At 41.3% G+C, this 14,530-nt stretch overlaps 1 protein-coding gene across 1 annotated transcript in view; it reads right to left on the bottom strand.

Annotated features, from left to right (window-relative positions):
* Nucleotides 1-6,885: 6,885 nt before the first annotated feature.
* LOC102429519 (mediator of RNA polymerase II transcription subunit 12-like protein) overlaps nt 6,886-14,530 on the bottom strand; it is a 107,003-nt gene continuing 99,358 nt past the window's right edge. Inside the window, exon 30 of the mRNA XM_023760179.1 lies at nt 6,886-7,080. Within this exon, the coding sequence (XP_023615947.1) occupies nt 6,886-7,080 (195 nt within the window). The remainder of the gene's footprint in view (nt 7,081-14,530) is intronic.

Here is a 14,530-nt window from a genome sequence, read left to right as displayed (position 1 = left end):
TTGATACTGATTTCTTTAATGGATCTCAAAACAAATTTTTAACTTAAGGCACTTTTATTTTGCCAACAAATAACAATGAACATTTAGAGAAAACTATCCACTATAAAACAACAAATGGCTAATGTACCTGAATTCTTCATTAAATTGACTTTTTTTTTTAAATTACCAGTTCCCTAGTGTCCACCTTCTGTCAATGTTATGGGCATGGCACTGACAACAGACAATGGAAAAGATTAAATTTTCAGTCTTGATGTAAATTTGCCATTTTGATGTATAATGTATAAATATTTTGTGGTTGGTTTATATTTTACTAAAGCCTACAGAAAATAAGCACTTAACTGTTTTGATGATGATTTACTGTCTTGTGCACACTGAAGTTTTTCATAGATGGGGAATACAAGGATGTTTTAATGACTGAATTTAAAAAGAAATGCAGGCTAACTTTTCCAACATGTAAAAAGCAACTCAACACCTGCAAATAAAAAACGTGAAAAGGGGGCTGATTACATCCTTGTCTAAATAAACCCACTAAAAATGTTTTAAAAATACAATGAAACTTCTTTATAGCTTCAAAATCCAGCTCAGGTACCCTGGTTTGGAGCTGTCACAAGGAAAAGTTCCTGAGAAGGAACCATTGCTTTATGAGCATTTAATTTCATTAAATGGGAATCCTTTATGCGACAGGTAAGTGTTTAGGAAAGCTCTAGATCTAATCATATAATGAAGTTTCACTGTACTTAAAATTTCTTCAACCGTACCCAAAATGTTGCCTTTTGTAATGTATTGAATTTATTTATATTACATGCTTAATTCAACCAGAATTAATTTGGAGAACATTATGATTCATCTTTTCTAATTGTAGAGGCTGGGGTTTTCCAATGTAATTTCTCCAGCATCTATTTAAATATTTGCCTATTATTTAAGAAGAATTATAGGAGCCTTAATAAGATAAAAAGAAAATGCCATAGGTTTTACTCAGATATCTCAGTACCCAAACCGAGAGCTATGTCAGCCCCCACCAATCATCTGAGATATATGGGGGAGCTCACTTCATTGTGTTTTCACCACACCCACTTTCAGCTGGCCCCACTGAGAGGTGACTGATTGCTGCTGCCTCTGAGGTTGGGATTCCATGGCTGAAATAAGTCAAAGGATATTCATTCTAACAGTGATCTTCTACTTCTGGGCCAAGAGGAGTAAGTCACATAACAAATGCAACTCTACTAGGAACAAGTCTACAGTGAAAACGTTATGTCTAAGGGCTTCTTATGTCCAACTCCATTCTATTTCAAGGTCTTATATTTAACAGGGTGGGGGTTCCCATTTATCCTAAGATAATTTCTTCTATTTCATGAAACAAATTACTAGCTTCTGTCAAAGGACAGGACTTCCCCTTGTGATCATTTAATGCAAATTAACGCATTTGCTAAAAAAAAGAAACCTCTCAGGATAGAGGGTTAAGTGGGAGTTACTATGATGAGACTAGATTAAAATTTCCAGTTGCCATTTTTATTACGCATAGGGAGAAACCAGTTTTAGTTTTTTCCTCAACTTTCCATAGAATCTTGGAAGCCTTACCATGACTTAGCTTCCCCACCTAAAAAGGACACACAACAAAAATGTACACCCACAGTCTTCAAGTGCAAATGATTAATAAATTAATTTCACTAAGTTCTGCAAAATATAAAGTGCATACAAATGCTATGCAATTATAACACTCATTCTTGAAACAGTATTACTGCTGTTTGCAATACTGAGCTATAAAAATATATGGTTCCAACAGAAAACTGAGATTTTTTAAATGCCAATAATTCTCAAAAGGAAAGAAAATGACAATCGGGGTGGAAAATGACTCTCTCCGGGCACAGCATTCATTGTTCGGCTGTCTAGCCAAGGCAGTCATTATACAGATATACTACTTGAAGAAAAATAATATCATGGACTCTAAAGATGATTGAGTGGGGAAAAAACAGCTCGATATACAAAACCAGCTGAAAAGTAAAGATGCATCCTCTGAAAGCAGGTTGAATATGTTAATCTAGTGAAAAGAATGGTCCTTCATGTTTTGGCAAAGTCTTTTCCAGCCCAGAGTAAACATGAAATGAGCAGGCCGGAGTAAACTGGTTTCACAGTGTACAAAGCAGTTCACAGGGATGTTGCCACAGCAAAGTAAGCGGACATACATTTGAGGTCATTTGCATGAGTCAAACTTTGCAATGAGTAACTCACCTAGGAAGATATAAATTATTTATATAATGCTTTGCAAAGGAAGTGATCTACTAAAGTTGTACTAGTTACATTCAAAAGAAAGTAGTTCTACATGGTTTGTTCATTATAGACAAATCTATTCACAGTATGTGCAACTACATGACATGTGAAATCATACGGCAAAAGGAAATGAATTAACGCAGAACATGGGAAAATATCCCTCACATGTTTTTAAATGCCCTGCAATTTTCACATTCAAAATTTTATGCATCTAAATCTAAAAAAATATTATATGGAATACTCTTAAATTACACAAACTGATAATTTACTGGATTTTTTACTCTAATAGGAGCAAATTACCACATACTTGAACAAAGTTAAAATAGTTACTATTTCTTTATAATAAATTTGATGTATAATTTACTTTACTTGTGCTTTTTGCACCAATTTATAAATACATTATATGCAACACACAACCGATTTGGACACCAACATTAACAATTAAATTCAAAATAGCAAATACTTACCATATAAAATAAACAGCAAATACATTTTTTATGAAAACCAGAGCTTTCAGAACTGGAGGCCAAATTCTCTGGAAACCATGTCAAGTTTGAGCACTGTGGAATCTCATGCCAGCTGCGAGATTCTTTTTCTCAAGTTGGCATAAGATTCAGGAGAACCAAAACTGGACACAGTCATTTTTGCCAAATCTGGCAATAAATAATTGGACAATTCCACCATGGTTTGTTGGGCCTTTAGAATTTCCATGTCGTACCTTCACAGAGACTCTGGTCAACAACCTTGCTACTGAAAACAAACTTGAGTACAGCTACTTCCAGCAGGCTTCCACCTTCTTAGGGCATCACTCACAGAAGCCCTGGGTTAAGTTCTTGGTCTAAGAAGTTTAAGTACTAAGCAACAATCTGTTTCAGCACCTTTTGACCACAACAAAAGCAAAGAATAACCCTATATAAATAAGAACAAAGTTTATAAAGTGCTTATGAAGTTACAAATATTTCAAATTAGAGTGATGTGAATAAGTGTCCATTTCACCATCAAAGGTAAATGCAGAATAAATGGGTCACTTTTCTGTCAAGACCTGACATGACTTTCAAATCAGTAGTTTGGTCCGGCACAGTTTGAAAAGAAAAAAAAACTTCATTAATGAATATATAAATATATTATATTTACCATAATTCATTCTTTCTATGAGATTCAAAAAAAGCACCAATATCAAAAAGTCTGCTACCAAACTTTCTCTGGAGTAGGCCCGCATGATCCACATTTTAAAACTTATTTTAAAGCTGAAAGCAACAAGACAAAACCACACCTCCTCCTTTGTTTTTTGTTTAAACACCTTTGTACAAGTGTAGCATAAAACATAAAAAAACTTCAAAGAATTGAAATAACAAAGGGACATTTCTAAAGATGACTAATGCATTAAATTTGATTTCTGCTTTTCAGTGCAAACATAAAACTTCATGTCTTGTCCTCTTCCAGATTCAGAAGTGTGAAGGGTGTCCATAGGGAGTCACTCCTTGCTGTGGCTGGTTACCTAAGAAGAAAAAGAAATACAAATAAAATTGTAGATGCAAAATTATGCCACAGATAGATGCCACCCCCCTGTCACTTCTCAATAACAGCCTGACTGACTGGCCAGGAGCACAGCGCTGGCCAGGGGCCCCCCAGTGGCAGAGCGTAAACACTGCAGCTGAATTCATTTCTCAGGGAGCCCAGCTCACCTGAGTCCCACACCTGCCAGCCCAAGGTTCTGCCAGCACAAGGCTCAGACGAGGGTAATTGGTTTCTCTCTCTGAACTGAGAAACAACTCAATACTAACTTACAAAAGGACTCTAAGTATCACTAAACATTGAAAGTGCTCAAAATTTTTATAGAAACACACCAATTGTTCTGCTTTAACATGGATATTATGAGATGAGAAAAGTAGCTTGAAAAATAGTAGGTACAAAGAAAGAAACAGGATGAGAATAGCCACTGCTCGCACAACTCTTGTGGGACTGTTCAATACAGAGGCCCATTCTCAAGGTGTGATAGAAAAGGAACCCTCTGGAGGGTGCAGTGGGCAGCTCAGCTTAGCTGTCATTATTCAACCAAGGAGGCGGCAGAGTGTGCACCCGCCTTAGGAGAGACTTGGGAGCACTGTGGGCTCGGTTCCAGACCAAGCAATAAAGCGAGTCATAACCTTTTTCGGTGGAGGCTCTTGCCTTCAGTTTGTCAACCTGTGAAGCCCAGTAAGGCTCAGCGCAAGGAAACGGGGCAGGCCTGTGTGGTGATGCAGCGGCTCCGGGAAGAGCCGTCGGAGCTCTGCCCCAGCTTGTCCCTTGCTGTCAGCTGAAGAACGTTGGGCAGATGAGTCATGACCTTATCCTTTAGCTGTTTTCTCGCCTATAACTGGAACAGTGACAATATCTAACCTCATGGAGTGGTTTAGGAATTAAGTGAATTGATACATGTGAAGTCACAGTGTGCCTGGGTCCAAGAAAGTGCTCCGTAAAGGATGGCTGGTTGGGGGGCGAGGGCATAGATGGGATAAATGGTGATGGGAAAAATAATTTTTTTTAAAAGCTGCATTTCATGAGCTCTGGGAAACTGGAAACAAGAGATGTGCTCCCTAAATAGGTACTACTATATGAAAATCACTGGTACATATTTCTAAACATTGGAAAAAATCTAAAACACACACATTGGTCTTGTCCTTAAAATTATGTTGTCTATTTAGCCATGTAAAAATATCACCACCAGAATTAACGGAGCAATGACATTTTAACCACATGTTTGTTGAGTAGACCACACCTATTAAATAGCAACTGGAAAAGAGGATTGATTTACATAATTTAACTGAAATTGAATGAGGCTCTAAGAGGAAAATATTTTTAAAGGGGAAAAAAGGTCTTGGTTATGTCCCGGGAAAGACACCAGGTACAGGAGGGGTATCTCCCCTGCAGGGAATCAGCAGCCAGGCCGAAAAGCCAGATGAAACCAAGCTGCCCGCCCTCAGTTGGAAACCGGCCCCTTCCTCGCAGCACCCTACCCGTCGCAGGGGCAGGGCTGCTCAGGACAGGCTGCTCAACTCTGCACCCCAGAAGCATGTACCCTGGGACCAGGAGAACCTGCTCCTCTCCTCACTCTATGGATGAGAACCACATGATCCAGATAACGGCGGCAGAGCTGGCACCAGATTTAGGTCCCCTGGCGTCCAGGCCAGTACTCTGCCCCAGAGGGCTGGCTCCCGTTGCTAACAAATTTCCTGCGCCTGCTGCCAACACAGGGTGATACAGTCACGGAGCTCCCCGCTGGCGTCCACACGAGGGAGCTGAATGGGTGAGTGGTATTCACTCTAGAGGCAGCACCATTAAAAACGTCAGCCCACACAGCAGGCGGGACCACCTCGCCGCCTGTGGTGGTACAGTCTGATGTGTCTGAGTTGTTGTCAGGAAGGGTAGGATGGTGCAGTGGTGAAAACAGCCACTGCCCTGTGACCAGGATACAGGTTAATGCTGGCTTCCCTCTGTCTATGACTTTGGGGAGGACATCCACTGAGTTGCTCTCTAAACCTTCCAGCTTTATAAGAAGGGCACCTGCAGCTCCACAGGGGTCCCCAAAAGAAAAGCAATATTTCCAGGTTCAGCTGAAAGCAGCAGGAAAACCTCTTCACTGAACTAAAAAAAAACAAAACAAAAAAACAAAAAACAAAACAAAAAAGATTGGGGTTTTTCTAGGAAAAGTAGCATTCAAACCAAAACAAATAAAAAAACCACCTTAACACCATAGACCCGTGGTCAGCAAACTGAGGCTTGCGAGCCACATGCGGCTCTTTGGCCCCTTGAGTGTGGCTCTTCCTAAGCCTTAGGAGTACCCTAATTAGGTTAATAACAATGTACCTACCTATATAGTTTAAGTTTAAAAAATCTGGCTCTCAAAAGAAATTTCAATCGTTGTACTATTGATATTTGGCTCTGTTGACTAATGAGTTTGCCGACCACTGCCGTAGACTAAACAAAGATGAAGTGGTATCAAGGAAGACAGTGCAGTTTTTGAGGAGCCAGCCCTTGTGTTTTGCTTGTGTGCTTGTTTTCAGTTTCCCAGGAACCATCTGTCCTGGCAAGAGGGGTACTTACTGGAGAGCTGCTTCTGGAGCTGCCGCACCAGGGCAGCCGTCTGCTGCTGCTGCTGTGTCTGCTGCAAGCCTTGCCTGGGAAACTGCAATGTGACAGGAGAAAGAGGGCGTCAGCCCGGGTGCCCATCACAGACACAGAGACTGACTCCCAGGGTCAGAGAGTCTTCAACTACTCCAGGACAAAGGTGCCAGGCCAGAGTGTGTTCCTTTATTTTCACCTCCATCTTGGCCTCCATCTGGTGACCATCTGAAGTGCCCAATCCACTTAAAAGTCCTCTCCATGTGGTTACTTGGCATTTATTTGAAGAGTCCTGATGAAGGAGCCCATACTCCAGCAGTGACCCAGTGGCTCAAATGTCCTTCTTATCTCTCCCTTCATCAGCTGGCTTATTTTAGTGTCACCATATTAGAAAACATTTTCATTGGCAAAATGCAAGCTTTCGGTCGGGGGATCTGTTCAAGCACCATAGGCCCTGCCTGCCCTGCATGAACGGCAGGGATGTGCTGAGGCAGAGCAGGCCCTAGGTCCGGACTCTCACGACTGAGCCTCCCACTGGACGGAGGAGAAAGGTCCACTACTCTCACGGGTGGCTGGGCTGGGCTGGGGCACCAAGGGCGCAAACTCTGAGGAGGTGCTCACTTCCAGGGTCGTGCAAGTGCAGGCACAGATGAGGGCCCATATGCCCTGGTTCTGTCCATTAAGTTGATACAAAAAATTGTGGTGGTTCTTCTAGGGAAAAAAACACTGTCCAGTAGAAGTGAAATCACTTTAGACTAAAATCACTGGTAGTGCTGACTTACTTTTCCCTTAACCTTTAAATTTCAGACTGTTGAGCTTTTCTTCCTTTTCGTGCCTGCCTTCTCTCCCTCTCCCCCTTCCCTCCACCTGGCCTTTTACTACTGTGACAGAGGACATGTTCTTCTGCAAGGCCATCTTGACATGTACACATCAGAACTGTGCAGGCGATTTCTCACATTTCTCACTCACCTCCACAGGCCACGCCCCACCCCACGGGGGCCTGTCACCAGCCTCCTGGATGGAGTGTGGCCAGGCTGGCCCCTTGCCTCTTACGTCTAGATGGGGAGGCGCAGCCCCTGGAGACCGCAGGGCAGGAGCAGGTATAGTTGGGAGGGAGCAGAGTCCAATTTTGTTTTTGCCAATTTCCTTCAGTACAAGTCTCTGCTGGTGGAACACATCTCTCTCTGGGAAGGCCACAGCTCCTGCCAGCAGCCCTCTCCTTTTCTCTCCTTCTTGTGCCATGGCCACAGAGCCCGGGGGGGGCGGGGGTAACTGCTTCCAGCCTGGGGCCCTTTGTCATGCCTGGTTTCCCTTAACCTACCCATACCTCTGTAAACAGTCTTTTTTAAAAAACTCAATTACCCAGTATGAATGAAACATATATTTCCTCCTCAGAGCTTGCTGCTATGGCTAAAAATAGCCCAGGATTATATTTAAGGTTGCCCGATTTAGCAAATGAAAATATGGAACACCCAGCTAAATGTCAATTTCAGATAAACAACACTTTTATTTATTTATTTTTTTTTAGTTCTAAGTATGTCCCAAGTACTGCATGGGGCACATATCGCATTTAGTGTATGCCCCATACAATATTTGGAACATAATTCTAGAGTTATTCATTGTTTACCTAAAGCTGAAATTAATTTATCTGGCAACCCTAATTATAGGGCATCACTGGGTTGATTCTGTTAAAGCTGAATATTTCGCACAACACCTGATCCACCTGTTTCTCTCACACTGGACTGTGAGTGACTTAAAGACTTGGGCTTGTCTGTTAATGTATCCTTAGTATCCAGCAGTGCCAGGCACACCGTAGGTGCTCAGAAAAAATGGACAGAATGACTAACCATGAAGTGCCTTCAATTTCCAAACCTGCCTCCTAACAAGAAAGGTGCACCTCCACCCATGTTACTATTTCCCCCAATACATGGAAGGAAAAGAGCAGCTTGCCACTTTCTCACACTGCCCAAATGAAGAGGGGAAAAGAAAACAAAAATCCATCTTTCAGTGATGCAAAAACGTTCATAAAATATGAAGTAAGTTCTTTTCTATTCAGTGGTTTCTATGATTATTTGGAAATAGACCCTATTTCTTTAACAAAAGCTAATATGGTTCTATGTGTGAGGCAGTGTTCTAGACAGCACCTGCATACATGAGCCCAGCGAGCCCAGCTAACCCTGAAAGGATAATACCACCCTCAGTCTCTCACACAAACCCTGGGCATGTGTGCTATGAAATTCAGTACACATATGATTTACTATGAAACATTCATAATACATAGACCAAGCAAGATCTAAGACAGTACTCCATAATCAAACATTTTAAATCTCTGCAGCAAAACACACAAACAGTCATATCAGATAAAACAAATAAAAAGAGCTTCACATCCGAGGTCAGCTTTTATTACCAAATTAATCAGGTCAGGCTTAGCTGTTCAATGAGTTATAAATAAAATTTCCATTCTCACAGGTGTCTGAATTTTGGGAATGAATATAAGAAATTGTGAAGCTTTTTTTTTTTTTACAGATGGAAGAAGTGGAGGCTTTGAGGGGTGAAGTCAGTCCATGATCCCTGTAAATTTTGGGGCTGGAATTCAGACTCATCTTTCTGAGTCCAGAGCTCATGATCCTAACCACAATCTAGTGCTGTTCTTAATTGGAATATTAGCTTCCAAATATTAATTTATTTGAATATAATCACAGATTCTAAATGGTCGGCTGCAAAGATGTCTAATCTTATTAGCTGATTAAGGTACACAACACATAATTATCTAACATTTGTTCATTCAACAAACACTTAGCTGCCTTCTCTACGTTCATTTAAAGTCTGCTTCAAGTAGAGTATTTCTTAGAATGAAACACTGTAGTGATCTCCTCAGATTTTTATTTTGAGCCAAGGCAGTAACTAGGTCCCTGAAAAGCTAGTGTTTGAGCACAAGCACCCAGGAACACATGTGGGTGCATATTATGTTGGAGAATGGTGGGTGGCCCACTGGGTGACCTTGAGAGATAATATCCCTGGGGGGACCCCAAGACTCTGTTGGGATGTCTACAAGGTCAAAACCATTTTCATAACACTAAGAAATTATTTGCTTTTTCACTCATTTTTTCATGAGTGTACTATGCAGTTTTCCAGAGAATAATAATGTGTGATACTGCAACAAAATGAATGTCTTTTTAACCCAGACACTGAAGTTTTCAAAACTGTAAAACAGTGTCATTCTCATTAATTTTTAGTTTGAAATATACACCCATTTTTCATTAAAAATGTTATTTCTTTTCATATGTAATTTTATTTTAGAATTACGAAATATTTTTAATATTTGTTTTAATTTCTAATAAAGTAAATACTGATAGACACAAAAGCTTTTGCATGTGAAGGGCCACAGCTTTTGCTTGTGACGGGTTCAGAGGCCAAGAGCACTGAGAGCAGCAGGGGAAATCCATGGGATGATCTATCATCTCCAGTACTCTCAGCTATGGTGCTTCACTACATTCCTCTCAAGGCCACCTGGCACTAAATGCAACTGGCTTTAACTTGTATATGTACATGAGCACGCAAGAGATTGCATGTGCAATTTTCTTGGGAAAAGAAGGAGTACCACCAACTCCCCACAGAAATCCCATTACTGAGCATTTCAAATCAAGTTACTGAATGTCTCCTGCAAAGGCTCCCTACACATGGCAGAGGAGCATAAAACCAACAGGGGAAATTTAAGGAGTCACCCTCTTGGACTCCTCCCCAGACTTCCTGAATTAGAATTTCGAGGGCTGAAAATCTGTATTTTGTAAATGGTCCCTCCGGTGATCTGATGCTTGGCTAGATTTTGGAGTCATCCTTGTAGTGAGAGTTGGAACTTTAAATTGACCAAAATAGGTCAGAAAACAGGTCAACTGAGGTCCTACAATTGCCATCTGTGTATGTTTGATCTTCCTGCTGCAATGTAATGAACAAACAGGGAAAGGTCTCTCTGAACTCCATCCATGCAGGAGCTGATGATGGTTTCTCCCACCTGCCCCTTTTCAGATGTTAATCCTCCCAGAACATCCTCCCTTTCATCCTGTCCTGCACCCTCAAAAAGACCCCAGCCTTGAACAGGCTCCAGTTGCCAGCCACGCCCTCAGGCATCGGCAGAGTGAATCAGTGCTCTTGTGCCTGGGCACTGTGATGCCCTCATTAGCAACAAGGCAGCTGCCTCTCCCCCGCCCTCACACTCTGAGGAGGGGTGGGAGCTGTGCCGTGTTCCCACTGCAACCACAGACAGAGCACAGGCTTCATGATCTCCGTCAGGTGGAACAGGTCAACAACGCATAGTCACTCTCCAGTAAACACATTCTCTGCTGAACAAAAAGAATATATTAAGAAGTATTTTGGCCTGGCTGAGTGGCGCAGTTGGTTGGAGTGTACTCCCATACACCAAAAGGTTGTGGGTTTGATCCCAGTCAAGTCACATGTGGGAAGCAACCCATCAGTTCCTCACATTGATGTTGTTGTTTTTTTCTCTCTCTCTCATTCTCTCCCTCTCTCTAAAAATCAAGTAAAAAAAAAAAAAAGTACCCTGTTTTGTAATTTGACTGTGGAAAGTATCTGTTGGGATTGGCTCCAATCAAGGAAGAACTATACATTTTCTACTAACTTATTTAATGATGCAAGTGTCAAAAGAACCACAATTCACTGATTCACTTATTCTCATCCCTAACTGTGAACATTTATAATAAATAAACTTGTACTACTGAGAAAAAAAGATTTTGACACTTCACATATGCAAGTAGAGAATTGATAGTGTCAGTTTCAAAGATGATTTTTGTATTTAAAGTTTCTGGCTTAAATATCTAATGGTGCAGATTTTGAACTTTATAGGAACAAATTTGGTTAAAAAAGTAAGAACTTGATCTAGTTTTGTGACCTTGTGTACTTTTTAAATAAAATTAAGAAAGTAGTTTTCTGCAATAAATAAATAAATAAATAAATAAATAAATTAAATTAAATAAAAATAAAGCAAAAAAAAAAATCACCAAAAACATATCCTTGGGTGAGGATTGAAAAAAAAATTTTTTTTGATGTATATTCTGCCTGATCCCTAAATGTCTATTTTGACAACACACATTTATTCAAGATTATTAAATTTTTGCTCAACCATTACTAAAGGAAGTGCGTCATTAACTAATAATTTCTATTTAATTGAATCTTTTTGTGGCAAAGCGACTTTCTTGGGGCTGTCCTGGCAGCAGAAGCAGACCCCGACTGGTCACCTAGTGGCAGGACTACTGCGGTTAGCGACGCACCTGCCTCACAGCGGGTTTGTCACCTTGCCCTCCGAACTGTGTTCTTCTTTACTTATGGGTACTCTGTGAAGTTTCTTCATTCATTGCTATGACACTCAACAAATCATTTGACAATGCTCATCCAGATCCAAGCACTTCTCTGGGTTCAGGGACACAAACGTGGGTAAAGCACTGTCCCTGCCTCCTGGCCGCTGAGGTTCTTGCTCTAGCAACAACCCGTGAGCACATTATTGGTGAGCAGAAGCACAAAGCACCAAGGCAACCTTTATTTCCAAACTGTTCTGCCACTTGACAGAGTCCACAGACAGTCTGCAGGTCCTTGGATGAATGAAGCGCAGCCCTTCACGGGCACCAGACCCCACAGAGACCCCAGCCCTGCACAGGCTCCTCCGCCCAGCCAGGCGCCTCTGCGGGCACCCTGAGTGGGAACCAGCGGCCTGGAGCTTACAGTGTTTAGTACGCATTTATCTGCAAGATAACTAGCAACCTGCATGCAGTCATTTTTTAAATCTGCACACCATCAGTTCTTTAGTAAAAAGGAAATATATCAAATTTATCTGTCCTGTTAATGAAAATCTCTAGGATATCTTCCCCAACTTCTTTCTATAAATATTATACCTCCTTTTCCTTCATAATGAAAAGAAAAATCCAAATTCAAGCAAAGAAAGGCAACATGGTTCACTAACTTTCTCTGGACCTGATTTTCTTCATTTGAAAAGGAGAATGATATTATCTAAATTCTGAAAAATTTCTCAATTTCTCTAAATGGAACATAATTTTTTTGAGGAAGACTATATGACAATTTCACACATGACTTTGACTAAAAGTTAATGCAATTGTTTAAGCAACTATTATGCGTATCTTTAAAAGGCATAAATTCAGTATATTAAGATAACGACACAAGGATGAGTCAATTTAAAAAGCCACATTATTAAAGTTTTCTGTTAGCATATTTTCCAGGTCACACACCTAGCACACCTGCGTTTAAGATGAAAAGAAATGACACAGCAGGATGGGCTAAACATTGTTTTCTTTAAAGCTGGAAGTAACTTTAAATCATGGCCTGTTAACATCTGATTAAAGTTAATTTAATCACAACAACTCATAAGCTTTAAAAGTATCTTTCAAGTTAAGAACTGTAATTAGGCCCAAACTAGAGGCCACGTGTAATATTCCAGCAAAGGCACCCTGTCTCTTTCCTGATGCTCTTCTTCCACAGAAAAGTGATTATAGAAGAAATGACAGACAGCATAGGATTCCCTAGATTTAACCTGTGAGCACCAGCTTTTCTTACAGAAAAGCTTTTCACAGAAAAGCTTGATTTGCTGATGACACTTCTTGAAAAAGTGCCCATTCTGTTCTGTTGGTTTTGACTCCTAGGTGCACTTTTTTACAGCAGAGGTGGACCTGCCTAGATGGGTGCTGCCGCTACCATTCATTATCCTACCCGTTCCAGCTGCTCTTGGTCACTAGGAGAGCAGACCAACAAGGGGACAGTCAATAGCAGTGAACAATGGTGCCTTTCCATGCTCACTGCGCCCACTCTCCCCATCAGGCGTCCCAAACTTATATTCCTCTTCACCTGTTATGGATTGAATTGCCGCCTCCCCCAAAGACAGGGTAGCGTCCTAACGCTCAGTACCTCACAATGCAACCCTTATTTGGAGAAAGGATCTTTACAGAGGTAATCAAGTTAAAATGAGGTCTTGAGGGTGAGATCGGATCCAATATGACTGGGGTCCTTATGAAAAAGAGAAATTTCAAAACAAACACATTTATAGTGAACACCCCATGAGAAGATGAAGGCAGGGACTGGAGTACTGTTTCTATAAAACAAGGAATGTCCAGCATTGTCAGCAGATCACCAGGAGCGAGGGGAGAGGCACAGGACAGATTCTCTCTCACAGCCCTCAAAGGAGCCAACCCTGCCAACACCTTAATCTTGGACTTCTAGCCTCCAGAACCTGGAGAAAATGCATTTCTGGGCTTAAGTCACCCCGTGGGTGGTACTTGGTTACAGCACCCTTCGCAAACTCATCCAATCTTTCAGCTCTTCTACTGCTCTCCACTGATATGCTGATCTAAGCATCTGGTGGCAGAGGATGTACTGGGCTCTTTGTTAGTGCGCTCCAGAACCTCTGGCACAGTGCTGGCTCCACTGTATGTACTGAATAAGCGCGTGTTGAATTAAATTGTGAATGTCACCAGGTAGTGGTGGGGCAAGTCGCGGGAATGGAGGTGGCTGTGTGTCCCCCACCACTTCTCGCCTGAGATGGCATGACTCAGAACCCCAAATGCACCAGAGCTGGCTTCTCTTTAACAGCCTGCTCACTGCTCCGTCTCAGCAAGGAAAGAAACAGAGAATGAAGAGCACTGACTGGCCAGAAATGAGAATCAGATATGCTGAGGATGTTCATAATAAAAATAAACATATTTAGAAGGTATATAATAAATCTTAGTGGAACTAATAAGGATCGAGTCTACAACTCAGGCATGTGCGCTGAACAGGAATCGAATCATGACCTCCTGGTTCATAGGTTGATGCACAACCATTGAGCCACACCGGCCAGGCTATAAGTACTATTTTTGAAATTGGAAACAATCTAAATGTTTGACTGTAGGTGGGGTGATTAAGCAAATACTAGCAGAGCAATACAAAAAACAAACAAACAAAAAAAAAACCTAAACAAGGTTGTGACTCCTAGTCCACAGACAGTCTGCAGGAGTTCACTATCCATTAAGATTGCTGTAATGGGATTCTGTGTTTCTCTGGAATTACTTTCCTATGAACACAATGAGGGGAAATCTTGTGCTGTGTTCTGATAACCCTGCTCAATCCCTGGGATAGAAACATTTTAAGCCAGTGAGTGAAATAC

This window comes from Myotis lucifugus, unplaced genomic scaffold (assembly GCF_000147115.1).
Source record: "Myotis lucifugus unplaced genomic scaffold, Myoluc2.0 scaffold_175, whole genome shotgun sequence".
Classification (NCBI taxonomy): Eukaryota; Metazoa; Chordata; class Mammalia; order Chiroptera; family Vespertilionidae; genus Myotis; species Myotis lucifugus.
The sequence above is the reverse complement of the archived record's forward strand: the minus strand, read 5'-3'. Positions and strand labels throughout refer to the sequence as shown.